This window comes from Saccopteryx bilineata, unplaced genomic scaffold, assembly GCF_036850765.1.
Source record: "Saccopteryx bilineata isolate mSacBil1 unplaced genomic scaffold, mSacBil1_pri_phased_curated manual_scaffold_23, whole genome shotgun sequence".
NCBI lineage: Eukaryota > Metazoa > Chordata > Mammalia > Chiroptera > Emballonuridae > Saccopteryx > Saccopteryx bilineata.
In genome coordinates, this window is record NW_027095449.1 from 62,406 (window position 1) to 90,390 (window position 27,985).

The 27,985-nt window shown below is 46.8% G+C and overlaps 2 protein-coding genes and 2 pseudogenes across 2 annotated transcripts in view; 3 read left to right on the forward strand and 1 right to left on the reverse strand.

The window, feature by feature from the left end:
• The window catches only part of LOC136318252 (GTPase IMAP family member 4-like), a 208,110-nt gene that overhangs the window by 27,557 nt on the left and 152,568 nt on the right, over window positions 1-27,985 (forward strand). The gene's annotated exons all lie outside the window — the stretch shown is intronic.
• LOC136318258 (GTPase IMAP family member 1-like) overlaps window positions 3,125-27,985 on the forward strand; it is a 230,604-nt pseudogene continuing 205,743 nt past the window's right edge.
• On the reverse strand, window positions 17,694-19,920 carry LOC136318256 (GTPase IMAP family member 1-like). The gene is made up of 2 exons (XM_066250646.1): window positions 19,839-19,920; window positions 17,694-18,842 (listed from the first exon to the last, which is right to left on the reverse strand). The coding sequence occupies exons 1-2, from the start codon at window positions 19,918-19,920 to the stop codon at window positions 18,013-18,015; spliced, it is 912 nt and encodes a 303-aa protein (XP_066106743.1). The 3' UTR covers window positions 17,694-18,012.
• Window positions 26,644-27,976, forward strand: LOC136318259 (GTPase IMAP family member 7-like; annotated as a pseudogene).

Below are 27,985 nucleotides of genomic sequence, written 5' to 3' on the forward strand. Positions count from 1 at the left end.
CTGGTCCCTCCTCAGACAGAATTTGTTAATTTCTGAATGGGTTACTTGAGACCCTCCTGAGAGACCACATTCAAAACCCAGATTGTATAATCACTAGCAAGCACCCCGAGGATATGCCAAGTCACAGGCCCGACTCTCTTCTCCCAGAATCTACTGAGTCTCCCACTGCACCGGGGAACACGACCAGACACTGTGTCTGGCTTTCTGCACAAGACTTAGTTGTAGTGGTGATGCAATAACTAGAACATCTTGTCAACTGTGACCACTGTGACAGCCTGCCTCTCACCTGGAACAATCTCAAGAGCCTGTTGATCCACCTTCTGGGTAAATCTCAGATAAGCTGCCTGTCTGCCCTGCGGTGGGAGGCGGTGGGAAGGGCGGAAGGGAAAGGTGCCTGCTGACTTGTCCGTCATGCCGACTTTCAAGCTTGCAAGAGCCCTATGGAAATAACCAGAGAAGACAACAGCCTACCCCCAGCCTACTCCCTGCCTCTTCTCAGCCAGGCTCACCTTCTATTGAAGGACATGATGAGCTCTCAGGTTTTCTCCAAAGTAGCCCTTTAAGCTGGTGCTTATGCTTTAACTGTGAGGGAGGGGAAAGTGCTTGAGCCTCCAAACCACTGAGCCAGGGAGCTCAGTGTGTGAGGCCAGTGAGGGAATGTTCGCCTTTAAAGAGACGGAAATATTGCCCCATAACCTGCTGGCTGCTTCAGTTTTACCAAGTTGAAAACTTTCCCTCCATGTGTCCGCTCTGGCACTGAAATTTTCAAAGCTACGGTCGGTGATTGGGTTATATGATGATTCAAAAAACTCTTTACTGAATGAACTAAGTCTTGTGCAGAAAGCCAGACACAGTGTCTGGTCGTGTTCCCCGGTGCAGTGGGAGACTCAGTGGATTCTGGGAGAAGAGAGTCGGGCCTGTGACTTGGCATATCCTCGGGGTGCTTGCTAGTGATTATACAATCTGGGTTTTGAATGTGGTCTCTCAGGAGGGTCTCAAGTAACCCATTCAGAAATTAACAAACATCAGGCACGAAGTCACGGGGGCCTAAACTATTGGTATCCAGAGGGAAAGAGGAAGAGGAGGCTGGATAAAAGTCTTCTAGTGACCACACAGCTTCTCTGGTTATTTCCATAGGGCTCTTGCAAGCTTGAAAGTCGGCATGACGGACAAGTCAGCAGGCACCTTTCCCTTCCGCCCTTCCCACCGCCTCCCACCGCAGGGCAGACAGGCAGCTTCTCTGAGATTTACCCAGAAGGTGGATCAACAGGCTCTCAAGATTGTTCCAGGTGAGAGGCAGGCTGTCACAGTGGTCACAGTTGACAAGATGTTCTAGTTATTGCATCACCACTACAATATTGAGTGTTTTATTACTATTATACATTTTGATCCACTAGACTGAGAAATTTGACCAGTCGTTGCTTAAGCTTGAGGATGGCTACAAAGAGGACCAGATGTGGCCAGAAGCAGTGGACAGTAGGGTGAGTCCCATGGACGGAAGCAGCTAGTGTTGGAAATGATGGTGTTAATAAGCATATCATTGGATCAATTATTAGTTAATGATGTGGACACCTTAAAAGGCCCTAGGTAACAGTTTTCAGACATTCAATAAAGATAGGTCATGACCAGCTGTGTAATATGCAAGGTCTTGCATAAATAGAAAATACCCAGTCCTTTGTTCAAAAATCATGAAGGATTTCAAGATGACATTACAGAGCATTGAACCATGTGAGGGTTCCTCTGCACACGGGGCCCTGAACAGCCCTACAAGTCACCCCTGGGAGCTCATCTTGACAGGATGCACACATATGGGTTGAGAGCAGAGCCAGAGCCACATCCCTGCTCATCGGTGACTATGTGGAGATCTGTGGAGACACAGCATTCTTTGGTCTTCTGCGAGTGCAATGGATATGCACTTGTGGAAAGCCAAGGACTCCAGACACAGACAGCAATATGGAAGACAATGGCAGTGGCACCTAGGGCCCCATTTACCAATGTGGCATTCACTTCCCTAAGGAACAAAAAGGGAAAACTAAACAGTACAAATCCCAGCACTTCACAGGAAGGATGATGAGGAGACCAGCACGGTGGCCCACGTTTAATCTGAATCCACCGCCAGAGTTTCCACTCCACACAGCATCGTGGGGAGCCCTCAGACATTACTGCTGGAACAGCCATAACTGGTGAATTTTTAAAAATTAAAGTCTCTAAGCTTTGTCCTTAGGCCATATAGCATATGATGAAACATTAATTTTTTTAATCTACTAAAACTTAGTTAGAGTGAGAGTCTGTGTGACATGTGAGCCATGACTTCCTTCCTCCTTCCTGAAATCACCTTCGTCTCAGCTTGAAGGAAACACCACTGTGGGCAGGTGTTGGCAGGTAATGGTGCTCCCTCTCCCCTCAGTTACCCATCAGGAATATGGCACCTTACCCATAGGGGAGATTGGCAGCCATTCTCACCCCTCCACTCTGAGTGCAGGACTAACCAGGTGAGCCCACCAGCAGCTCCCTACTCCCTCTCTACCCACAGTGCAGAGACTCTGTCCCAGGGACAACAGGATAGAATACTGGGACCCAGACTTCCCACCCCATGAAAATTAGAAAAACATCTTTCCATTTTCAAGTAGATCGTGAGGGCATTTTAGAAGTGAAGTATGTCACACAGGATAACAAAGACTATATGAAATCACTTTTTATGTGATATTTTAAAAATCCAAATTCACAGAACAGTAGAGTAGATGGTGGTTACCAGGGGCTGGCAGACGGGGGCATGGGTAGATGTTGGTCACACAGTACAACCTGCAGTTAGAGATGGATACGTTCTGAGGCTGGAATGCTTTCTCCTCTGACATTAGAGCCCTTGCGGGGGACAAGCTTTTGGTGTCAGAGAAACTTTTGGAAAACGTCACCATTGTCCACAGCGGGTTTGGCAGTAAGACTGCATCCCCACAGCCTCAGTGGCCAATGTTCCTGTCTCTTTAAGTTGTCACCCCTGGCACCTCCTTTCCCCGAGCTTCCTGCACTCTGAGGTCAGAGAGGCGGGACACTTCCCCGTGTACTGGGAGGACCTGCCAGCTGCACGCACACCTGGAGGTCAGGGGGTATTAGGGACAGCGTCAGAGCCTGCCACCCATTCTGCAGGAAAGGTGAGCCCAACAGGGGAAGGTGGCCCCGGGGAGTAGTAGCTGTGAGGATAGAGAAACATTCAGAGCCTTCGTGATGCTCGCTGAGTGGGCACCCACGATCCCATTCTCCTGGGGACCAGGGAGGTAAGCGGGACCTAGAGAGGGTCACTCCACACCCCCAGGTGGTTGAGGACGGGCTGAGTTGCATACAGAGCAGGGTCAGGAGCAGCAGTGCACACCTCCTCCAGCCTGGATGCCATGCTTGCTCGGGGCTAACCCTCTCCTGCCCTACCCCTCTGACCAGGAAGGAAGGCGTCTGTTCGCTCTCCTGCAGGGACCAGAGTGCACTGGAGAAGGCGGCAGACAGTCCCCTCCTGCATACTCGGTACAGGCAAAGGTATTTCTGAGGACACAGAAGTGAGTTAGAATAAGTTACAAAGTGCAAGTTCTGTGGGTATTTGGGCTGAACTGCCTGAAACACTCCTCTCTCTTCCAAGTGTCCACAAAGCAGCCTGCAGCAGAAGGCAAAGTCATGAATGTTGTCTTCAAACCCTTCTCCCACCTACGCCCTGATACACCTGCTCCCCAAGGCAAGCTGTCCAGGAATGTGTGGGCAGCTGACCACTCTGATTTGTGACCCCTCCTCTGCAGGATGACAGGGGTTGGACTAGGAAAACTGACTCAGAAACTCAGTTTCGGACTGGGTGCATCAGAAGCATAGGCCACTGGGGGCATGGGATTGCTTATGTTCTAAAAGTACAGGTGTGTGAAAGAAACTATCCAAGAAATACACATTTTAAAGAATTCCCACAGACAGGAAGTTCAGAAAGCCCTGGACAAGGTACATAAACTCAGTCTCTTGCAGGGTTAAGATACAGGGTGCTACATGTTTTCCATTCTTCAATAACAGCATGTGCTTTGTAACCCCAGATCTCAGCTCTCTAGAACTGCAGAACTCTCTAAAGCCCACTGTGAACTCCATGGGAAGTGCTCAAGGGCCCATCCACGGTACTGGAAAATTCCTGTATCTTCTCATCTCTACCTTTGAGCAGGACCCTTGCTCTAGCTAAATTCCTGGTCCTTGCTCTGACGATGGTGCTTTTTCTCCATTTCTGCTCTGGTGTTGGTCATGGGTGTGTGTAGATTTCTACACACAAAACAAGTAATCTCATAAGGCCCAGGGGCAGGGTTGAACATTACTGAAGGCATGGGGAGACAGGGGCAGGAACGTTCCTGCAAAGACACAAACACCATTGGGCTGAGGACCAGGCCAGCTGTCATCTAAATCCTCTGGCCAGAGACAAGGTATTCAGCCCGCCTCTCCCGTGACTCATCTTGTGGGGAGTAAACAAAAGAGAACACAGTCCCCTGCGGTACCCAGGTGGCCGATGTGAAGGGCTGGAATTTGGAGTGGACAGTGTGGCACAGGCAGGAATAGGACAGGATGTGGGGAGGCTGACCCATCACAGGTGTGGGAGCACAAGATGGCAGGGAAAGGCACGAAGTCTGCTCTCTGGGGAGCATCTGAGTGTCCGTGTGGGGGGGGGGGTCACTGTCCTGAGCCTTGGAAGGCAGACTGAGGATGCTGTGCACTGTGCTCATGTCTCAGGGAGCACAGAATGTCCCACTGCATGAAGTGATGACTGATTGGGGGGAAGTATTTGCTTTGAGAAGCCACAGCTTTGGGGGTGGGATTTCAGGAGCAGGAGGCAGTGTCCCAGCCTCCACAGCACACCGACCACATCAGACACGCTGGGACAGGACAGTGATGTGGCTTCTGGGAGCAGAGTCTGCGGTTCAGGGCATCACCTGGGACATTGGTTTCTTTTTCCACTTCCAAAACCAAGATTACAGTTCTCTTCTTGCTTGTCTCCCAAGACAATCGCCCTACGTGGTCCCCTAGGGTTCTGAACAAATATTCTAGATCTCACAGCGCCCCCAAGTCTCCCCTGGCACACAGGATTTCTTGTTCCAGTCTAGCCTGGGTTGAGGACCTCACTCAGTAGCCTCAATGGCTTGGGGAAAAAACGAGTCAAGCAGATATTGCACTATTTCCCTGTTCCTCTGCCCCCTCCGCCTGTAAGCTGAGCATTGACCATTTACTCTTTGTTCCAACAGAACCAGCAGGAGCCCCTGTCAGGAGTATCAGGAGGATGCTTCGCAGCAGGGCTGCCATTCTGGAGAACTGAGTCTTCTCTTCTTATGGAAGCGTGGGGCACGAAAAAGTGCCACAGGAAACACTATTCTGGGAAAAGATGTGTTCACATCCAAATTCAGTGAGCAGAGGGTGACTACTGTGTGCAAGAAAGGGGAAGGATTCATGACAGGGGAGACAGTTATGGTCATCGACACCCCCGACCTTTACTCCTCTACAATTCGTGCCAAAGACAAGCAGCATCACATTGAATGCTGCTTGGCACCCTCTGCCCCCAGCCTCCACGCCCTGCTCCTGGTGGTCCCCATCAGCCACTACCAGACAGAGGACAGAGAAGCAATCAGGGACATCCAGAGGTGTTTGGGGCAGGAGCCGTGAGACACACCATTACCACATTTACTCGGAAAGATGAGATGGGCGATTACTCCATGCAAGATTACTTTGAAAGCGACAGCTCGGTTAACGAGTTGGTTGAAACCTGTGGAAGACAATACTGTGCTTTCAACAAGTCAATGGGGGCCGAACGGCACCGCCAGGTGATGGAGCTCCTCGGCCATGTCAAGCATTTGGTGGATGAGAACGGAGGACCCTACAGCGTGGACATCAGAAATGAAGGCAGCGGGTTCCAGGTGAGAATCCTCATTAAGGTCTCCAGGGACCTCTGTGTCGTTAGAGCGAGTGGGATAACAACGGGCCCAGACAAGTGACAACCTTCACAACCTTTGTTTAAGGAGATAGGTGCCCATAGTTTGGAGAGATGAGGCACCAGATGGTGGGTGACTTTGAATACTATCCTTTGGACTGTATTGGTTAAGTAATGGATACATTTAAGTCCTTGTCTGAGTCTACCCCTCAGTTTTGGACACAAATGACTCATTAGATCCCCTTGGCATTAGTAAAATGACCTTCCTCATGTCCCCCACACCCCTGCTTTCTGACCACTCTAGAGGTTGCTGAGTCCTCCTTTCATGATCTCTAAAGGTTGGCATTTTAGGGTTTGAGTTTAGCCTGTCCTCCGCTCTCTATGTGGTCCCTCCACATTTCATACCATTGAGTGCCCTATCCTGCTAACAGTTTTTACATTAGTAGTGAATCCTTTGTATTTTCATAGAATATGAACGAGGTTGAGCTGGGCTGTGTAAGGTAAGAAAAGTCTGATAACCAGGTTAGAATACAAGGACCCCATGGAGAGAGATGAGTGACAGTACCAATGACTTTGGGGAGAAAGGGGGGGAAGGCCTGGCCGGTTGGCTCAGTGGGAGAACATAGGCCTGGTGTGTGGAAGTCCCGGCTTCATTTCCCGGTTAGGGCCCACAGAGAAAAGCCCATCTTTTTCTTGACCATCCCCCTTCTCTCTCCTCTCTTCTCCTCCTGCAGCCATGCTCAATTCGAGCAAGTTTGCCCTGGGCACTGGCCTCGCCCCAGGCTCTAAAATAGCTTAGATGCTGAGCAATAGAGCAGCAGCTCCAGATGGGCAGAGCATCGCCCTGCGTGGGGCTTGCGTGGTGGATCCTAGTCAGGGCACATGCAGGAGTCTGTGTCACTGCCTCCCTGCATTTAAGTTAAAGAAAATAAAGAGAGAAAGCACAGGGAAACATTCCTGGTGGGCATGGAGACTGCACAAAGACAAGCGTAAAAGACAGGAAGCGTCTGAGGATGGCAGGTTCATCAAGATTACATATCTCTGTTTTCACCTTCTTTTCTGATTGCATGCCAAATTGCATTCTGGGAATGAGTATAAGGCTTCACCAGGCAGGTGAAGGGGACATCAGGTTTGTGGCTGTCCACCCTCCGTTATCATCTCCATCTGCCGACCTGGACAGAGACGATGCCAAGCTTTACTGGATTCATATTAGAAGAAGCTTCATTGCTGCACTGGGGGTGCCATGTGGGATGGAGACAGTGGAGAAATGTGGGGGGCCTGGTTCCCAGTCTCCTCGCTTCCCCCATCTCTCAAATGTGCATCACAGCCTTCCCTGGGCTCTGTTCCTCCTCCAGGGAGCCTAGACGTTCCCCATAAGCCTCTGGATCTTGTCCAGGAGTAGCAGAATTTCTGGAAGACTGTGGAGGGAATTACTTTAGGAACTGTGGAGAAGTGTTGTTAGAGAGAGCTTCAGGAACAAGGCTGTAGTTAGATGGCATCTGTGGGGCCCCCAGAGTGAGGACGAGGCCCATCTCACGTCTGGGAAACCTGAAGCAGCATGAGCAGTGGAATTACGGACCAGGCTACGGCTGCCAGCGAGGACCGTGACCACGGCCTTGATGTGACCACATCCTAACCATCAATTTACTCTGAATTATATACTTGGGTCTCTTTTTCTTTCTTGTGAAAAGATGAGATTTCAGATATGTGTACATCACTCCCCCTTTATTTTCTAGGACTTTGTGAAAGAAGCCACATCTCAGAATGGGGACAATTTACATGGTGAGATGATCCTTAAAAAAATGCTTACTTCATCCTGGCTGGTTAGCTCATTTGGTTGAGAGCATCACCCCAAAACAACAACGTTGTGGGTTTGCTCTCGGTCAGGGCACAAAAGGGAAGCAACCAATGAATGCACAACTGAGTAGAACAACAGATGAATGTTTCCTTCTCTCTGTCATCCTCCCTCTCTGTCTCTCTAAAATTGATAAAAAATTAATAATGATGATTATTACAGTTCATGTTATATGCTAGTTAAAGGTTTTATCCTGAAACAACCAAGTCAGGTGTTCAATCCCCAGTCAGGACACACACGGGAAGCAACCAAAGAACACATGACTGAGTGGAACAACACATGAGAGCTTCCCTTCCCCACCCCTCTCACTCCCTTTCTCTCTGTCTCTCTTTAAAAATAAAAATTAAGCCCTGGAGTTATAGCTTGGTTGGTTGACACATCCCAAAACAGAGTTGGCCAGTTTAATTCCCTGGTCAGGGCACATACAGGAGTGGCTTGATGTGCCTGTCTCTTTCTCTCTCGAAAACTAAGCATTTAAAAGATAAAATTTTATCCCAATGTGTAGTGGCATAGTGGTTAAGGTATTGACCTGGAATGCTGAGGTTGCTGGTTCAAAATCCAAGGGTGCCCTGTGAGGGTGCATATGAAAAGCAACTACTATTACAAATTGATGCTTCTGGCTCTTCCCAACCTTTCTCTATCTCTCTATCCCTCTCTCTCTCTCTCTCTCAAATATTTTAATAAGCCCACTAATGACAGGTTTTTATAGCTGGCTGAAATGCCTAGGGTGTCTTTTAAGTTCTAGACATGCTCAAGTTGGGGGGTGGGGAGGACTGGTGGATGGGAACAGGGTTCATGACATTGAAGGCTTGAGAAGTCAGTGCCTCTCACTGTGAGATTCTCTGCCTCCTTGTCGATGAATAAATTGTCAGGCAGGGCAGGTAGCAGGAGATTGTAAAGTAGCAGAAGAAATACAGTCAGGAAAAAGGCTTTAGAGGTTAGGCTGATATTAAGAGTCAAAACCAAGTCACAAGAATGGCAAAAGATGTAGGTAGATGAGACTCAGGACAGACACTTGGATCGAGGCCAAGGCTGGCCTGTGGCCAGAATCTATATAATTACGTGAAGATCAGGGTGTCCAGATTCATGAGAGAGAGGCAACATCTTGTCAAGTCCTGGGCATGGCAGACAGGACAAGCTGGACTCCTGTGTCTGGCCCACAGCCCCTGAGCTGTCCTTTCCTGACAGGGTGGCTGTCCCTTCGTGCCCTCTTCTTTTCAAGTCTGAATGCGGAGGGACCCAGGCAGCCCCCGTTTGTTGTCCCTGAGAAAATGAACACAATTTTCTGAGATTTCAAATGATTGTGTAGTTAAATCATCACAGTGAAACAGACGAGAGTAGAAAAATAAAATTAAAAAACAAAATAGACTAGAGCAGAAATCAGGAGCACAGTAAAATTGCCAAGATTGACAACCTTGCAAAAATTTTAAATTCTAAATTTAATTCTAGATTTCCTCTAGAAAGGGTTATTGACAACTCCTTTTCACGTCTCTCCTCTCTTTTTCACTTCAGGGTTAGGAATTGGGCTGAAACTCAGAGAGCTCGCATAATAACGGTCTAAATACATTGGGAGCTCATGGTGTCCTCTCATGTCCGGAGTGCGTCATAGGGGCCCCGTGTGGTACCCACGGTCCAGCTCTATTCTCATGCAGCTTCTGCACTTGGGCTGCATCTGGGTCCCCAGATGGTGATGTTCTGCTCAGGGATGAGCAGGTAATATTGAGAGCTGCCTGATGGGGCGCTATATGAGGTGAGAATTACAGAATTGTCTCCGAGGAGATGCAGGACCAGATGGTTTCAATATTGACCATGTAACAGATGCTTTGGGGACAGGATCTATGGCATTGCCTTTTTTTTTTTCTGAAGTGAGTAGTTGGGAGGCAGACAGAAAGACTCCCACATGAGCCTGACTGCGATCCACCTGCGAAAGCCATCCTCATGCCCAGGCCAACTTTGCTCCAATGGAGCCTTGGCTTCGGGAGGGGAAGAGAGAGACAAAGAGGAAGGAGAGGGGGAGGGGTGGAGAAGCAGATGGGCACATCTCCTGTGTGCCCTGGCCGGGAATAGAACCTGGGACTTCCATGTGCCAGACTAATGCTCTACCGTTGAGTTAGCCAGCCAGGGCTATGTCATCACCTTTGTTTTTTGAAAGTATCAGCTTATTTTCATGATTAAGCCATTTATAAGAGCATGGGATGACATCATTCATACTTTTGTACCCTGTATCACCCTTACTATGACAAATTCTGGAAAATGTGTGTGCAAATATACTCAGTGCAGTGAAATAATAAAGATGAATTATATTACAAATTTACCTGATTCCTGTGGTTCCGACGTGGGTAAGAGCTGCCTCCTCAGAGAGGCAGGAGGTACCTCCACGCTTGTAAGTACTTTGTGTCTTTGGTGCCTGAGGACCTTCGAGGACCGGTGACAGCTACTTTACTAGGCACCCCCAGGTCGTTTCACTGTGGCAAACACAAATAATAGTGACCTAGATTAGAACCAGGTATATGGGAGGAAGAAGGTCTAGTAGTTGCTATTTCCTCCTCCCAGAGTTTCCTTCTTTCTGTAACTCTGCTTTATAAATTTTATAAAGTAATTTCCCTACTTTATAAATCACCATGACTGTGGAACCGGTGGGCAGTTAGAAAATTTTACTACTAACAGAGATACAAAAGTGGGCGGTAGGTATAAAAATGTTGACTACCCCTGCCCTAAACAAATGTTGTGGGCTTGTTAACAATTGTGTCATGATGTCATGCTTCCACCAGCCTGTGTGTGGTCAAGGGTATATAACCAGCCTCTGAAATGTATTTGGCGTACATGATTTGGTTCTGCAAATGCCCCATGTCAGCCATATGTGGCCGGTATATTTAATAAATTGCCTCCTTTAATAAAACCCTTCAAAACTCATCTGGACTTGATGTCTCTACGTAAACTCGCAGAAGTGAGGTACGGTACTTTTCAGCATCTGGGGTATGGTAATTTACAACATTTGGCACCCAATGTGGGGCTGCTGTGTTTTGCATCACCAGGTAGAGACACCCCGAATTGGCTGGTCTCTCCGGGGGGGGGCTGCCTGACCCTGCTGGAATCTCGAGGAGAGGCACCACCTGAGACATTTTCAGGGCTCCCTGTTTTCCTGTGGGTTCAGACAGTTCTCCAGCAGATGCCTCTCTGTTCCCAAATTTGACGATTTGGACAATTTGGCAGAGAAATCAAGGAGGTAGGTAAAGCAACTCTTTACTTTATTGAATTCTAGCTTTCCTCTGAATTCTTGCTTTTCTGTTCTGTTTTGGACTAGTCGATTTGGACTACTATGTAGAGGACCAGACATGGTCACACTCTCACAGTAGGCTCTCCAAGACCAAGACGTCCATGGGGAGTTTGTTGGTCCTGCCTCGGGCTTTGCTGGAAGATATCTGCCTGTACTCTAGTAAGGCATCAGTGGAGACCAGGTCTCGTTTAGGACTTTCAGAGCAATCTGGTTGTGCTTTCAGTAAAAGACATTAGTGGGGACATTTGTTTGTGCTCTAGGAAGGCATTAGTGGGGACTGAATTATCCAGGATTAATGAGTCTCACATTGCAGTGCATCAGTGGAGACTGAATTAACCTGGATTGATTGGTCTCTTCTCGGACTTCCAGGGACACCTTTGTGTTTGTCGAGATCTGAGTTTTTGTTTTTGATGTTTCTGTCTGAAACCCTTCAGTGAATTAGTATGTGAGGGATGTGGCCTGCGAGCACCTGAGAGGCCACTAGGGGGAACCTTTTCTTATCTATTGAGCTTTGTCTGTGTTCATCAGGAAAAATCTCTGGTATAATTTTATTTTTTATTTTATTTTATTTTTATTTTTTTGTATAATTTTAATTAGAATAAATTGCGCTCATTAAAATTTCTTGATTTGTGATTTGTGTATGTGAAGTCTTTGTTTAATGTTTAAATGTGTTTGATTTTAAGGTCTGGTTTAAGTTCTTATGTCAAAAATTGAAGGTTTCTGGCTTAAAACTAAAGGGCAATCTTAAAGGGTGAATTGTTGTAGTGTAAATTCTTTGTTCTTGGATCCAAGACCTTTGGCTTCAGGGCACTCTGTCTGACTTCTCCCCTGAAGAAATTATTCTCTTCTTCTGGCTCCTTCCTCTTGTCTTGTATAATAATTAATACCTCTATAGTCACCCATCCTTTATTCTGGGTGTTAGTTAATTATCTGTCTTATCTTTTTGCTTTTATTAGTGTGTTAATTCCTGGATTTTCCAGGACAAGTTTCAATTTTGCAAATTGGTGGCTCTATCTATTAAATATGGGAGGAGGGTCCAGTACACAGGGGACCCCCTTAGGTTGTCTTCTAAAGCACTTTCAAAAAGCTTATGGAGACAACTGTGGATACGGAATTAAATGGTCAAAAAAGGCTTCACACTCTGTGAATCAGAATGGCCCACCTTTGGTGTTGGATGGCCATCCGCCAGGACTTTTCATCTCTGGCTAGTAAGGGCAGTTTGGAACATCATAACTGAGAATCCAGGCCACCCTGATCAGTTTCCATACATTGATCCATGGCTAAATTTGACAATGAATCTGCCACAATGGCTAAAAGCTTGCTCCATACAAAAAGGGCGCTACGTCTTCCTAGTCCAGCCAGATTTACATCTAAGACAGGAAGGGGATTCAAGAGAAAGAATTAAGACTCCACTAGGAAAAAACTCAGTGCTCATACTGCAACAGGGAATACGCCCGGGAAAGTGTTTCTCCAGCCTCTACAGGAAAGGTCCAGCAAGTGGGCAATTTAAATAAGGAGAAAAAAAAAAAAGCCAAGCAGGGGTGCAGACATGGAGAAGTGAGCGCAGGCCTGCTCCTTCCCCACCCGTTGCACTCCTGCCTCATCCACTGCAGCGCACCTGAGTGGGAGGGGGACAAAGGGGAGCAGGCCGAGCACCAAGAGCCGAGCCCCACCACCGCCTCCAGGCGCTAGGCTAGGCTAGGGCTCAGCCTGCCTCAGGTTGTAAAAGAAAAGAAAATAGGGCCAGGTAAAAAGGTTTAGAAATTAACAAACCATGGGTATGGACCTTGCTGGTTATCAGTTCCTTGAAATTAATTGCAACTCCAGAATGAGTGATGGGATCATGAGTAACAGGATTATAGGGAATGGAATTATCAGAGACAGGCCCCCGGCTGCCTCTCCCTTTCCCTCCCTAGGACATAGGGGTTGTGTGGGCCCTCCATGGATTGGAACTGGTGGCTTGTTGCCCTCCACTGGTGTAAAAATTATAGAAAAGAAAATAAGTGTAAAATATACAAAACTAGCACTGGGAGAAGGCTTCCGACTCTCTCCCGCAAGGCTGAGGGGGGTGTTGGGTCCCCTCCAGGTCTCCCAGTTTCTTCGTATGGCATGGTTGTTATCTGACATGGGAGGCATGGGATTCATGGGGGAGACCCACTGCTTTAGCCATAATAATAAAAAATTGTAAAAAAAATTTTCAGGGAATTGCGGGGAAATTGGAAACCTCATGTAGGCGAAAGCAACCCACTGTTAGAAAGGTAAATTTGCAAAACTTATATTTTTAATTTTCTGCTTTATAACAAAAGTAAAGCTAGATAGTTGCTGAGGGGGAGGAGGAGTGAAAGTCGGCTTAGTTCTTGGAAATGCAGAAAGGGACAGGCCTGCTGGATGCCTCTGCCTCTTCCCCCTTCCCCAAGAACCCTGGTTGGCAAACTGCCACTCATAAACAGCTGGTGGACCACATGGGGCCTTTGACCCCCTTGGGTGTAGCTCTCCAATGAAGTGCCATGTGTGGGCACTGCCTTGGTAGGGAGTGTGCCTACCTATATAGTTTAGGTTTAGAATTTGGCTCTCAAAAAAATTTCAGTTATTGTACTATTAATATTTGGCTATATTGACTAATAAGTTTACTGAGCACTAGGTTAAAAATATGTTATTTCAAGTCTTTTGTTAATTCTTTTTATTTTCTGCTTCATAGCCCTGTGATATTAAAATCTTAGTTTAGAAATTAGGGAAATATATAATAATTGTTAATAATGTTTTTTTATATAACTAACTATTAATTAGCCTAACAATAAAATTACAGCATAAATAAATATGCTCAACAAATGCTTAAAAGTCAATTGTAAATAATATAAAAAAGAGGAATTCTAAAGGAGACACCAAAACTGTTTCTCTTGCAAACCTCTACCCTCTTTTATTTGATCCAGCTAATAATGCTGTTTTTATCTTTTACTAACCGGTTCCAGATATATGGAAAAAGTTTATATAGACAGATGTGGGCCCTCAAGCTCCTCAGTGAGATCTTCTGAGCATGGCTTTTAAGGTCTGTAGTGACCAAAAGAGGAACAGAAAAGGCAAATAGAGCCTTGATAGGCTGTATATTTCTAGGAATTTTATCCATTTCTTCTAGTGTATCCATTTATTGACACATTGTTCATAATAATGTTTATGATTCTAGTATTTTTTGTGTTATCAGTTGTAATGTGTTCTCTTTCATTCATGATTGTATTTCTTTGAGTCCTCTCTTTTAAAAAAATATTTTAACGTTCTGGACATTTGGTTTATATTTTTTCTTAGTTTTATTAGCTATTTTTTAATGGTTTTTCTGATCTCTATTTCCTTCCTCTGCTAACTTTGGGCTTAGTTTATTCTTTGTTTTTCTGGTTCCTTGGTGCCAAGCTCAATAATATACACCAGAAAATTGGAACCACTCACAGAGTGAGCCTGCGCAGCCTGCAGTGGCTGCGTGAATATCAGACAGCGTAGCTTCAGAACGATCACCTTCCCATCAGGGGAAAGGTCATCTCCCCACCCCGGGGAAAAGAAGGTCCCTGCATAATGATAAATAGGTAAATTTATCAAAATGACCAGAGTACTGATGTGCATGTACTGTGTAAGCAATTGAGCTTCAAAAAAACAGACAAAAAAAACAAGAGAACTTCAAAATTCAAGAAGCGCTGACACACAAATAGAGAAACAGGGAGATGCATATTGACTGTTGGAGATTTCAACACTCCTTTGTCAGTACTGGGTATTATTTTCTTTCTGCCTTTCTTCCCCCACCCCACAACCCCCGAAGTGCACACACACAGACAAGGGAAGAGAAACCGGGTGTGCTAATTCATATTTCTCCCATTCAACTCTGACTGGGGTTTCATTTCCACATTTCCCAGTCTTATCTGAACAGGGTCCTGGAGGGGCAGGAGGAACTCCTAAGACTTAATTTGGTTCTGGATCCTGGGCAGCGGGCGGCCCAGTGTGTGCCGGCTACACTTTCTAGGCCTCTGGTTTCTCCTTCATCAGGGAGACGGTGTCTCACTGCTGTTTAAAAAGAAGCTGGAGTCCCTGAAGTCACTATGAGTGGACCAAGGGCGAGACTGTTCACATTGTTGCAAGGATATGATGTTCCCAGTGTCCTGTAAGACTGATTCTCAGCACAGCCTGGAGGGTGTCTACTCCTGGCCAGAGTACTGTTACCAGAAATTTTCATGGAGGCTAAATGATACCAGGTGTAGCTGATCATGCCCACAGGGTTAGCACGACCTTCTTGCTGGGTGGGGACTGACCAAGGATGTGCAGAGACCGAAGTTGTCCATTCTTATGCACAGCCGTCTGTACTCTATTGGAAAAGGAGTGAGTGAGTGTTGGAACCAGGGGACAGATGTGGGGTCAGAGACATTATCCACCCTAGTCTTCAATGAGGGAGACTGGCTTTAACAATAGGTAGAAAAAAAAGGGGAAATGGCCATGTCCCCTTATGTCCCCATCCTTCAGTGACAGTCTCCTGAGTGCCTTCCCAGCTCAGGAAAGTCCCGATTCAGACTTAGAATTTGACCTTGGAGGGCCATCAGCTAGGACTTTCCCCAGGTTCTGATGGCTGGGTAGGGAGTCATGGCACTGCTGACAGGGTGAAGAAGATATTTCTGTTACCTTTTCCATGCTGAGTTCTAGCTTAATTCCACTGTGGTCCGAAAACACATTCTCTAGGATTTCAATTCTTTCAAAGGTGTTGAGGTTTGTTCCATGGCCTAGCACATGGCCTACCTTGGTAAACATTCCATGTGCACCAGAAAAATGTACCTTCTGTAAATATCAACTTCTTCCAATATCCGTTAGCTCCATTGATTGAAGGTGTTATGGAAGTTTTCTAGACCCTGGTTCATTTTCTATGAAGCTGTTCTGTCAATCGTTGGGAGGCAATGAAGTCTCTAACTATAATTGTGGGTTTGTCTATTTCTTCCTTCAGTTTTCACATATTTTGCATCTCTGTTGTTCAGGAAAACATACTTAGGATTGTTTTGTCTTCGGTATGTAGCGGCCAGTTTATTACTATATAATGCTCTTCTCTGTGTCTGTTAATTTCTTTATTCTGAAGTCTCATTTATTTTCTATTGATACAGCCGTTCCTCCTTTTTGCATGATTAATGTCTGGATCATTTGTCTTTTTTTTTTTTTTTTTTCTATCATCTTTTAATCTTCAGTCCATTTCTACAATGATATCTGAGAGGATTTTTCTGTAAGAAGCATGTGTTTGGGTCATGTGTTATAATCTACTCTGCCAATCTTTGTCTTTTTTTGGCGTAGAGAGAACAACATACTGTCTTTCCTAATGTGCCCTGGATTGCAGCCTTAGTGGGGCGTGCCTGTCCCCTGGGACCCCTGGGTGCTCCTTCCTGCATTCCCACCAGCTCAATCACCGTCCCTTGGGGATTCTCTGGAATACATTGCTCCCCAACCAGAGAGCGAGAATCAAATGTTTCATCGTGCACACTGGACACTGTGCCGCTCTTCTTCCTCATTTATTTTCACCAGTAACCCTCCCCTTTCTCACTGAAGTGACAATGGTAGAGCACTTTGTTCCTTTCAACAGGATAGTGACAGGTGGACAAGCCCCAAATCAAGATTCCCTATCAGTGCCTCTGCTGGGCGCTGTGAACACCCTTGAACCCTTGGCCACAGAGGAAATGTGAAGTCTCAGCATTTGGCATCAGCATTCCCCGTTTGTGTTCGCAATCGTTTCCAGGTGGGGCCTGTCGGCCTCCGTCTCCAGTAGGAGCTCAGCTGTTGCAGATCATTTCCCCCTTTACGTGTCTCCTTAGTGATGTGAAGGCATCAGTGACCAGGGACACTGTCTGTGAAGGCACCGGGCAGAGGACAGTGCAGGGAAGAGATCTGGAATTACCCAGCAGTGTGGGAGGTGAGCCTGAGTTTGTGTGTGAGGGTGGAGATGCTGGGGAGCACGTGTGGGCACAGTCAGGAGCCAGCTAACCTGGTTCATTTCACCTGGACCAGAGGGTGGCCTCTCCCAGATCTGCGCGGGACAGAAGGGATGACTCTGCCCCACCATCGTGTCATCAGTTCTCAGCCCACAAACACCTGTTTGACCTTTGAGATTGAAATAAAAATTTCCAAACTTCTTAATTTTTAAAAAAATAATTATTTACCCGAGTTGAAAAACATATCCTCACCCTATGCCTGTGTCAGCCAGTGAGCAAACTCCTTTTTAAAAATAGATGTTCTGCGGGGTCTCAGCGGCTCCTAGGGAGTCGAGTCTGTAGAACAAGTTTCCTTGGACTTGAGGAAGCCTGCATTCCAGCTGCTAAGGGGTCTGAATGGGATCACAGGGGGAGACATCCCCTGCGGGAAAGATGGACAGTTCTTCAGTGTCTTCTCTTCTTATGGGCACACTCCCCAGTGTGTGTGTGTGTGTGTGTGTGTGTGTGTGTATCTGCACTTGGGTGCGTGGTGTTTGCACATGGGGTTAGGAATGACAAGCAGAATCTTTGTTCAATGGGCACAGAAGGCAGATGAACAAACATCAACAAGTACTGACTTCCGTTAACACAAGGTGAGTGTCTAATGCGTTTATTCATTCAATTCAGGTTCAAATGAAACAAATGGGTATGGGCTGAGGCTTTGTGTGGGCTCTTGTTCTTGTCCCCTGGGAGACCAGCAATGACTCAATGACAGGGAGTGGCATCCTGAGGTCAGTGGAATACAGGCGACAACAACACTTGTTTGCTTTGGCAAGAGTCCAGCTCAGGGAGGACAGGTCACATGGGCTGGTTTTGGGAGATGGGACCTGGCAGGATTTTGTCCTTGGTAGATTACTGCCAGGTGAGGGACACAGGACTCCTGCGCACCCTGGAGGCACAGACACTTGGGATGAATGTGATTATCAGTTGAGGGGTCAACGTCCCATTGCAGTCTGTCACTGTAGATCTATGCCAGTTATCTGGGGAACAGCCAGTAGAGCAGGAACAGGACTCCTAGAACCACGGCCACCCGCAGCTTCCTGGCCGCCACCCATGCCCACAGCTGGCCCAGCAGCCCTCTGCCAGGCAGACCCTGCTCTCGGCGCGCTAGACTCTCGGCCACCCGCCGCCGCCGCTCTTCTGGGTCCCCGCGGGCCAGCTCCTGGTCCAGGCGGTACTCGGGGTTGGTGTAGGGGGCGCCCGCGTGGTCCCGCACCAGGCGCTCCACCAGCAGTAGCAGCTCACGAACTTGCTCCTCCCGCTCCACGCCCCCCGCCCGGTTGTCGAAGCCGCACACGCGGCCCCCGCACTCGGCCACCAGCGCCCGCAGCGCGCGGTTGTCCGTGTCGCGCACGTACTCCTGCAGCGAGTCTCCCGCCAGGTCCTCTTTGCGCGTGAACAGCACGATGGTGCGCGTCACCACGGCGTCCCCGAACAGCGCCTTGAGCGCGCTCACAGCCTGCTGGTCCTGCGTGGTGAAGCGGCCCAGCTGAGTCACCAGGAGCAGCGCGTGGGGCCCAGGCGCCGACAGGAGGTAGCAGAGCGTCCCTTCCTCATACCCAGGGTCTGTCTTGGGGACTAGGGAGCTGAAAAGATCCGGGGTGTCCATCACCTCCACGTGCCACTGGCGCCACCTGCAGCTTCCCACCTCGCAGGTTCTTGTCACAGAGGTTGCTCCCAGCTTGGAGAAGAAGCGCCTGTGGCCGAGGATGCTGTTCCCAGTGGCACTCTTCCCTGCCCCTGTCCTCCCAACGAGGATGAGTCTAAGCCTGGGCTCCTGCAGGGCATGCGTGGACTCTTCACAACCTGGAGGACAAGTGATCTGTGAGCTTCCAAACCTTAAAACAACTTACCCTGGTTACCTGCCCATTCCAGAGCCCTTTGAACAAAGAACAATAGTGCTTCAGCTCTGCTTTCCAACCAAACCCTCCTGAGGTCACTGGTCAGAGCTTTCTGAAGTGTGGGGGTCTTCACCAGCTATTCCTGTCGCCTCTAGTGTCAGTATGGGCACCTGTAGATGCTCAACACCTGGTGGGCCTTTCTCTAGAGGATCCCCTTTATTATCCCAGGAATGACTCACCTGCCTTGTTCTGCTCATCCACACTGCACAGAGCTGTCCCTACTGACAGCTTCAGTGGCCTCTGCCATACTCTCCCACATTCCAGCCCCGGGAAGCAGGGCAGGAGGGGCAGTAGATTGGGGGTGAAGGGCTCACTGAGTCCCAGAGACCCTGGCCTTGACTCCCAGCCCCACCATCAGCCAGCTGTGCCACCTTGGAAATTGCTTGTGTAAATTTAAAGCCTTTGTGCAAAAGTGGGAATAACAGTTTAGGGTTGTTTATCCTGGGGTTGTTGAGCGGATTAGATGAGATCACCTCTTTTCTTCTCCCTTGTCCTTCTCTCTCCCTCCTGCTCTCTCCCCCCCCTCTTAAACCAGCTGTCTGCTAATAAGACACCCTGTTAACCTTCTATCCTGGTTCTCAAACTCTCTACCTGTTGTCATGTTCCCTAGTGTGTGATCTGATATTCTCTACATTCTCTTCTGTGGCATTGAGAGTGGGTTTATTATCCTCATTTTACACTTTGGGAATGGAGACGCAGGCTTGTCAAAGAAGTTAATATCTCCCAGCTGGGTAGGAGCAGAGATCCCGCTAAAATGCACATCTAGGGCTTCTGCTGTTTCAGCCCAGACACTTCAGAGACCCCTTGGGGGCTTGTCCGTTTGGCCCAGAGTTTGCCCACCCCTCTCACTACCCAGAGCTTGCACTTTGGGGCAAGTATGCGATGTGAGACGTGTTCTTACCATAGGCGCTTTCTTCATCTCTCACCATCTTCCGCCCTGCCATGCTCACCTGAAAGAGCCCGGGTACAATTGATTCATTCATTCATTCATTCATTCATTCATTCATTCATCACTTAGGTCTCACCACCTACAGTGTGTCGGGCTAAATTCAAAGAGCCGGTGACGCCCGAGTGACAAAGTCGTGGTTCCCGCTCCCCCTGTACATCAGAGTTGAGGGAAGAGCATTGGAAGGACCCGGGCTGGGGCAGGACTGATGCTGTGAGCGGGTTTGCGGAGATCGGTTTTGTGTTTCAGGGATGAGACTTGCAAAGGGCAGAGGGGAGACACTTATTCTGTGACAGCGAGTACAATTCGGAAACTAATTTTTCCAGATGATTCTGCCTCGGCGACCAAAGCTGTCGCTACTATGTTTTCCCAGGACATTCAGCAGCCAGGGAAGACTTGGGGGCGCTGTGAGAACCAGAACATTTGCTTAGTTACTTAGGGGACCACTTAGGGCGGTTGTCCTAGGAGACAAGCAAGAAGAGAACTGGAATGTCGGTTTCGGAAGTGGGAAATGAAGCACGTGTCCCATGTAATGCGCTGAGCCTCTGACTCTGCTCCCAGAAGCCACATCACTGTCCTGTCCCAGCGTGTCTGATGTGGTCAGTGTGCTGGGGAGACTGGGACACTGCCTCTTGCTCCTGACCTCCCACCCCAAAAGCTGCAGCTTCCCAAAGTAAATGGTTCCCCCCAATCAGTCATCACTTCACGCTTTGGGACATTCTGTGCTCCCTGAGACCTGAGCACAGTGCACAGCATCCTCAGTCAGCCTCCCCAGGCTCAGGACAGTGACCCCCCACACGGACACTCAGATGCTCCCCAAAGTGCAGACTCCATGCCTTTCACTGCCATCTTGTGCTCCCACTCTTGTGATGGGTCAGCCTCCCCCACATCCTGTCCTATTCCTGCCTTTAGCACACCGTCACTCCAAATTCCAGCCCTTCACATCGGCCACCTGGGTACTGCAGGGGAATGCCTTCTCTCCTGTTGACTTCCCACAAGGTGAGTCATGGGAGAGGCGGGCTGAATACCTTGTGGCTGGCCAAAGGACTTAGATGGCAGCTGGCCTGGTCCTCAGTCCAGTGATGTTTGTGTCTTTGCGGGAACTGGCCTGCCCCTGACCCCAAGCCTCCATAAGGCCCCTGCCCCGGGCCTTATGTGATTACTTGTTTTGTGTGTAGTAATCAACACAAGCCCATGACCTATACCAGAGCAGAAATGGAGAAAAAGCAACATCGTCAGAGCAAGAACCAGGAATTTAGCTAGAGCAAGGGTCCTGTTCAAAGGTAGAGATGAGAAGGTCAGGGAACTCCCAGTACCTGTGGGTGGGCCCTTGAGCACTTCCCACAGAGTTCACAGTGGACTTTGGAGAGTTCTGCAGGTCTAGAGAGCTGAGATCTGGGGTTACAAAGCACATGCTGTTATTGAAGAATGGAAAACATGTAGCACCTTGTATCTCAACCCTGTAAGAGACTGAGTTTATGCACCTTGTCCAGGGCTTCCTGAACTTCCTGTCTTTGGGAATTCTTTAAAGTGTGTATTTCTTGGATATTTTCATTCACACACCTGTACTTTTAGAACATAAGCACCCCCACTCCCCCAGTGGCCTGTGATTCTGGTGCACACAGTCCGCAAACTGAGTTTCTGAGTCAGTTTTCCTAGTGCAACCCCTGTCACTGTGCAGAGGAGGGGACGAAGCTCACAGGGCTTAGCTGCCCACACAGTCCTCCGCAGCTTGCTTTCTGGAGTAGGTGTGTCAGGGCACAGGTGGGAGAAGGGTTTGAAGACCATGTTCATGACCTTTGCCTTCTGCTGCAGGCTGCTTTGTGGACACTTGGAAGAGAGTGGAGTGTTTCAGGCAGTTCAGCCCAGATACCCACAGAACTTGCACTTTGTAACTTGTTCTGAGCTTATACTTGCTTCTGTGTCCTCAGAAATACCTTTGCCTGTACTGAGTATGCAGGGGGGGAGTTTCTGCCGCCTTCTCCAGTGCACTCTGGTCCCTGCAGGAGAGCGAGCAGATGCCTTCCTTCCTGGTCAGAGGGGTAGGGCAGGAGAGGGTTAGCCCCGAGCAAGCATGGCATCCAGGCTGGAGGAGGTGCTCCCCGCTGCTCCTGACCCTGCTCTGTATGCGACTCAGCCCGTCCTCAACCACTTGGGGGTGTGGAGTGATCCTCTCTAAGTCCAGCTTCCCTCCCTGGTACCTAGGAGAATGAGAATGTGGGTGTCCGCTCACGAAGGCTCTGAATGTTTCTTGATCCTTACAGCTCCTACTCCCCAGGGCCCCCTTCCCATATTGGGCTCACCTTTTCTGCAGAATGTGTGGCAGGCTCTGACGCTGGCCCCGAGAAGCCCCTGACCTACTGCTGTTCTCCGGCTGTGAGTGCAAGGGGCTGGTCCTCCCAGTACATAGGGAAGTGTCCCGCCTCTCAGAGCTCAGAGTGCAGCAGGAAGCTCGGGGAAGGGGGGGCCTGGGGTGAGAATTTAAAGAGACAGGAACATTGGCCACTGAGGCTGTGAGGGTACAGAGTTTCCACTGCCAAAGCCCACTCTGGATGATGGTGATTTTTCCAAAGGTCTCTGTAACACCAACAGCTTGTCCCCTGCAGGAGTTTTTACCTCAGAGGAAAAGGGCATTGAAGGTTTCTGAGGCCTCTTTTCACTCTGGCTTTGATCACTAACCTTAACTCCTTGTGCTTTTTAGGTCTTTTTGTATAAAATGACTTCTTGAGAGACTCCTTCCCTGGGACAGGTGGTCCTGTCTGCCAGGACTGTCACATGTGCAGCCTGGTGATTCTCAAAGGAACTGAAGGCCTTCCCGACTATGAACATTAATAGGACAGCCGGGAGATGATGAAAAGTTTCACTTACAGCTTCCTTTAGCCATCTTTGTAGGTATCTCCCAGGAGAGAGTCGTGAGAAAGGTGAGGAAAACAGCCAGTTATTGCGTGTAGAGAGTCTACAACAGGATTCTGGTGTACCGGGGCCTGGACCTGGTTAGGTCATTAACAAGGGTGAGATCATGCCTAACTCACTGGATGTCTCTGGAGTTGACTTTGCCCATATAGAGTGAAGGGTTTAACTTCACCTAAAGCTCACTGGCTGGGGTCTGACGTTCACCCCTTCATGCCATCTTACTACCTCTGGTAAAGGACCGTACTCCCACTGCACTCCACTGAGTTTCTTTTCCCTCACCAGTTTATTGAAATATAATTGATGTATGATGTTATATTAAGTTTAAAATATGCAATGGGTTGATTTATCTATATGTTTGCAAAAATGATCACCACCATAGCATTTGCTAACACTTGTGTTACGTCCCGTGATGTGTTGAGAGCATGTGGGATTTACTCTTCTCACCAACTTTCAAGGCCGTAAGACAGGATTTTTCACTCTAATCACTAGGCTGTACATTCCATCCCCAGAACTTACTCATCTCTAACTGGAAGGTTGTACTGTTTGACCAACATCTCCCCATGTCCTCCATCAGCCAGCCCTTGGTAACCACCGTCTAATCTCCAGTTCTAGAAATTCAGATTCTTAAAATTCCACATTAAAATAAGGTGATACCTTATCACATTTATTACCCTCTGTCTGATTAGCGAGTGCCCTTGGTCCCATCTGCAAATGCAAAGATGTCCTTCTGATTCCTCCTCTTTCCTTCCTGCTGCTAGTAATTCTCCGTGTGTGTTTGCTAAAGATTTGTCAATTTGTTGGTACTTTCAAAGAAACAAGCCTTGGGTTTGTTGGTTTTCTATATTATTTTTCTTTTCTCTAGCTCATTAATTTTCACTCTACTCCTTATTATATTCTTCATGTAATTGCTTTAGGGTTAGTTTGCTGCCTGGACCACTACTTTAATGTGGGATATTAGGTTACTGGTTTGACCTTTCTTCTTTTTTAAAATATAGCTATATATGTATTTCCAGCTATAAAATTTCTTCTAAGCATTGCTTTAGCTACATTCTGTAAGTTTTGCTATGTTGTTTTTTCACTTTAAAAATATTTTTGTTGATTGATTTTAAAGGGAGAGATAGGGAGCAGAAGAGAGAGAGGTCGATTTGTTGTTCCACTTATTTATGCTTTCATTGGTTGACTTTTGTATGCGCCCTGCCTGGGGAACAAATCTGCAACCTTGAGGCATCAGGATGATGTTCCAACCAGCTTAGCTACCCAAGCAAGGCCATTGTTTTTTCACTTTTATTTATTGCAAAGTATTTTTCATTTTCCTTTTGATATTGGCTTTGATTCGTTGGTTATTTAGAATTGTGTTGCTTGATATCCACTTATTACTGAATTCTCCCAATTTTTTTTGTTTTGATTGCTAATTTTACTTCATTTTGGCTGAAGAGCATACTCTATGATTTCAAGTCTCTTCAATTCATTGAGGCTTTTCTAATAGCCTCACACATAGTTCATTTAGAAGAATGCTCTTTGTGCGCTTGAAAAGAAATATGTATTCTGCTGTTGTTGGGTGGAGTGTTCTAATGCTGGACCTAGTTGGTCTCATCTTTTTATTTTTTAACACATTTTGATTAATTTCTCTATGCATTAGCCAAAGTGGGATTGTCAAAATCTACAACTGTTATTGTTGAATTGCCTATTTCCCTTGGACTTCTGTTGTTTTCTTTTCCACACCATTCGTTTATTCTTTCTTTTGCTGGTTCAGACCTACCATGGAGCCCATCTAGTAAAGTTTTCATTTCAGTTAGACTATTCTACTTCAGAATTTCTATTTTGTTCTTTAAAAATTGATTGCAATATATTTTGAATATTAACTACATGTTGGAGCTGTTCTTTGCAAATATTATTCGCTATTCAAGTTTGTTGACTTTTTGGGTTTTTTCTTTCACAGTTTTTTTTTTTGCTGTGCAGAGCTTTTTAGTTTGATATAGTCCCATTCATTTATTATTGCCTTTAATTCCCTTGCCTTTGGGATCAAACTCATAAAATCCTCCCTAAGACCAAGGCCCATAAGTTTAGTTCCTCTGTTTTCTTCAATGTAGCTCATAGGCATAGACTACAGTATGACGGTTACCAGAAGGAGGGGGTTGGGGAAATAGTAAAGAGTAAAGGGGGTCAACTGTATGGTGACAGAAGATGATGTGACTTTGGTGCTCGGCACACAATGTAATATACAGATCATGTAGCATAGAAATGTACACCTGAAACCTATATGATCTCATGAACCAATGTCACCTTAATAAATATAATAAAGAGTTAGAATTATAAAATTATCTTCCTTGCCGGCAACTTTCAGGGAGTAAATGAGAAAATATACAAAATATTCCACAGGATGCTTGGTATAGAGTATTCAGTAATGGTTATACTACACACAGGTTAAACATTTTATTGTGGAAAAATTTTAATTTATTCAAAGATAAAGAGACTAATACAAGGAACTTTCATGTACCTAGGCCAATCTTCAACAATTGCAAGCCCTGGCTGGTGTTTCAGTGGATAGAGCATTGGCCCAGCATATGGACTTCCTGGGTTCAATTCCTGTCAGGTCACACAGGAGAAGTGACTATCTTCCTGTACTGCTTTCCCTCTCCCCCTTCAGTCCCTATTCCCTTCCTGCAGCCAGTGGCTTAATTGGTTTAAGCATGGTCTGGGCACCGAGCATAGCTCCTTTGGAGCACATCTGCCTCAGGCACTAAAAATAGCTCAGAACTTGAGCATCATCCCCTAATAGGGTTGCAGGGTAGATCCCATTTGGGGTGCATGTGGTAGTCTGCCTCACTCTCTCTCCTCCTCTCACTTAAAAAGATAAAATGAATGTAGTATGTTTAGTCAATTTTTAATTTTCTGTTTTCATTTCACTGATCTCTCCATTTGTGCACCAACATCGTACTGCTTTAATTACAGAAACTACGATGTGTGACTCCTGGTAGACCTAGTCCAACCTCCTTGTTCTTTTTCTTGATGGTGCTGGGTAAGTTTCTTTTTCTTCATCCAAATGACCCTTATATCTCATTGTTTTAACTTTCTAATCCAGTATTTAACTTTCTAACCCACTGTTTATCACCTGCAGAGGAAAAAAGGGTGATGGCACAAATTTTAAATTTATACTTATATAGAACCATTTTACAAAAGTACCTATTCATTCCAATTTTCTGAAGTACTTTAAACATGAGTCAGTGTTGAATTTGGTCAAATGTCCTTTCTGCATCTAGGTAATATTCTTCCTCATCTATTAATGTGGGATGTGTTGTAACAACCAGTGTTCTCATATTGAACCAGCCTAGAATTTCTAAAGAAGTCCCACTTAATCATGGTGCATTATATTTTTTGGTGACCAATCATTTGTTTAGGATTTTTGTATTAATATTTCCAAGTGAAACATGACTGTAGCTTTATTTGTTGGTGAAATCTTTGTTAGCCTTTGAAATCAATATTATACTTGTTTCATAGAAAAAAATTGTTATTTTCTATTCTTTTTTATATGATCAAGATCAGCTATGTGGCACTGAGATGATCAGCTGTTTTAAGGTTAGATGGGTTCCCCTGTGAAAGTACCAGACCTTGTGCTTCTTTGTGGGAAAACGCTACTTTATTATTTCTTCCACAGTAACTGAGCTGTGTCATCTCTGCTCTCACTGGGGTCAATGTCATAGACTATTATTACACATTTTCAGGGAGGAAAGAATGAAGAAAAGAGGTTTAGGAATGGTGCCCTCTTACATAAGTTGACCCTTTCCCCCTTTCCTTTCCTTCCTTAAGGTCTTGTGGACACCTACACCCAGATCCTCTTGACAGAAACATGGCTGGCCTTTAGGACAACACTCTGAGGATTGTCCTGGTGGGAAAAACAGGAAATGGGAAAAGTGTGACAGCGAAAGCATCCTTGGGAGAAGTGAATTTGATTCTAGAATTGCTGCCCAAGCTGTTACCAAGAAGTGTCAGACAGCAAGGCAGAACTGGAAGGGGAGGAACCTTCTTGTCGTGGACACCCCAGGGCTCTTCGACACTAAGGAGACACTGATGAAAACCTGTAAGGAAATCAGCCAGTGTGTCCTGAAGTCCTCACCTGGGCCTAATGCCATCCTCCTGGTTATGCAGCTGAACCGCTTCACAGAGGAAAAGTATAAAACAGTGCGTTGATCAAGCACATCCTTGGGGAGGCAGCCATGAAGTTCATGATTATCTTGGTCACACGCAAAGATAGTTTAGGGGAAGATCAGCAGCTCAGTGAGTTTAAAGAAGAGGCAGATGTGGACCTAACAAAAATCATCTGCGAGTGTGGAAACCGCTACTGTGGCTTCAATAACAGAAGTAAAGAGGAGGCTGAGAGGGAAGGTCAAGTGCAGGAGCTGGTGGAGCTGATAGAGAAGATGGTGCAGGAGAATGGGGGGACTCACTTCTCTGCCGCCATCTACAAGGACATATAGGAAAAACTGAGTCGTCGGGTAGAGGTCTTGGAGATAATCTATGCTGAGCAACTAGAGAAGGAAATTAAAATAGTAAAAGGGCAAAATATTTCACAGCAAGAAAAGGAGAGAAAACTAACCTCCTAGAGATGAAGCATGCAGAACGAATTAAAAACAAAAAAGAAGCTGAAAGGAATATATTTACAGATATTGTCATTAAAAGTTTGGAGATAATTTCTAAAAAATGGCATATGTTTTGGTAATAATGTAAATTTTATTTCTTCTTCTTAATTTAGTAGATGGCATTTTCTAAAGATGACTGCAACACTATCTTGTATCCTATCTGTTGTTCTTGTAATCTGAGCTCTATACTCTTTCTATTTAGTCTGTGTCCCCTGTCTTTCAATTCGATGGGCTTTGTGACTGTTTTCATAAATAGTGGGCGGTTGTGGTTTCTGAGGTGGGATTAGGGACAAGGCCTCCTTGCTCTCTTGGGGCACTTGCCCTTGGAACTTGGCCACCATGTTGTGAGGAAGCCCTCATGGTCCATGGAGGGGCCCCATGAAGAGGACTTGGAGTCTCTGGCCCACTCCCCCCGCTGCTCTTACATCAGCCAGCAGAGCCTACGTGGCCACCATGCACGGGAGGCAACATGGATGTGGGTTCTCCCGCTGCCAACTGAGTGCTGCAGATGGAGCCACAGAGAACAAGGAGGAGCCACCCACTGTGTCCCGC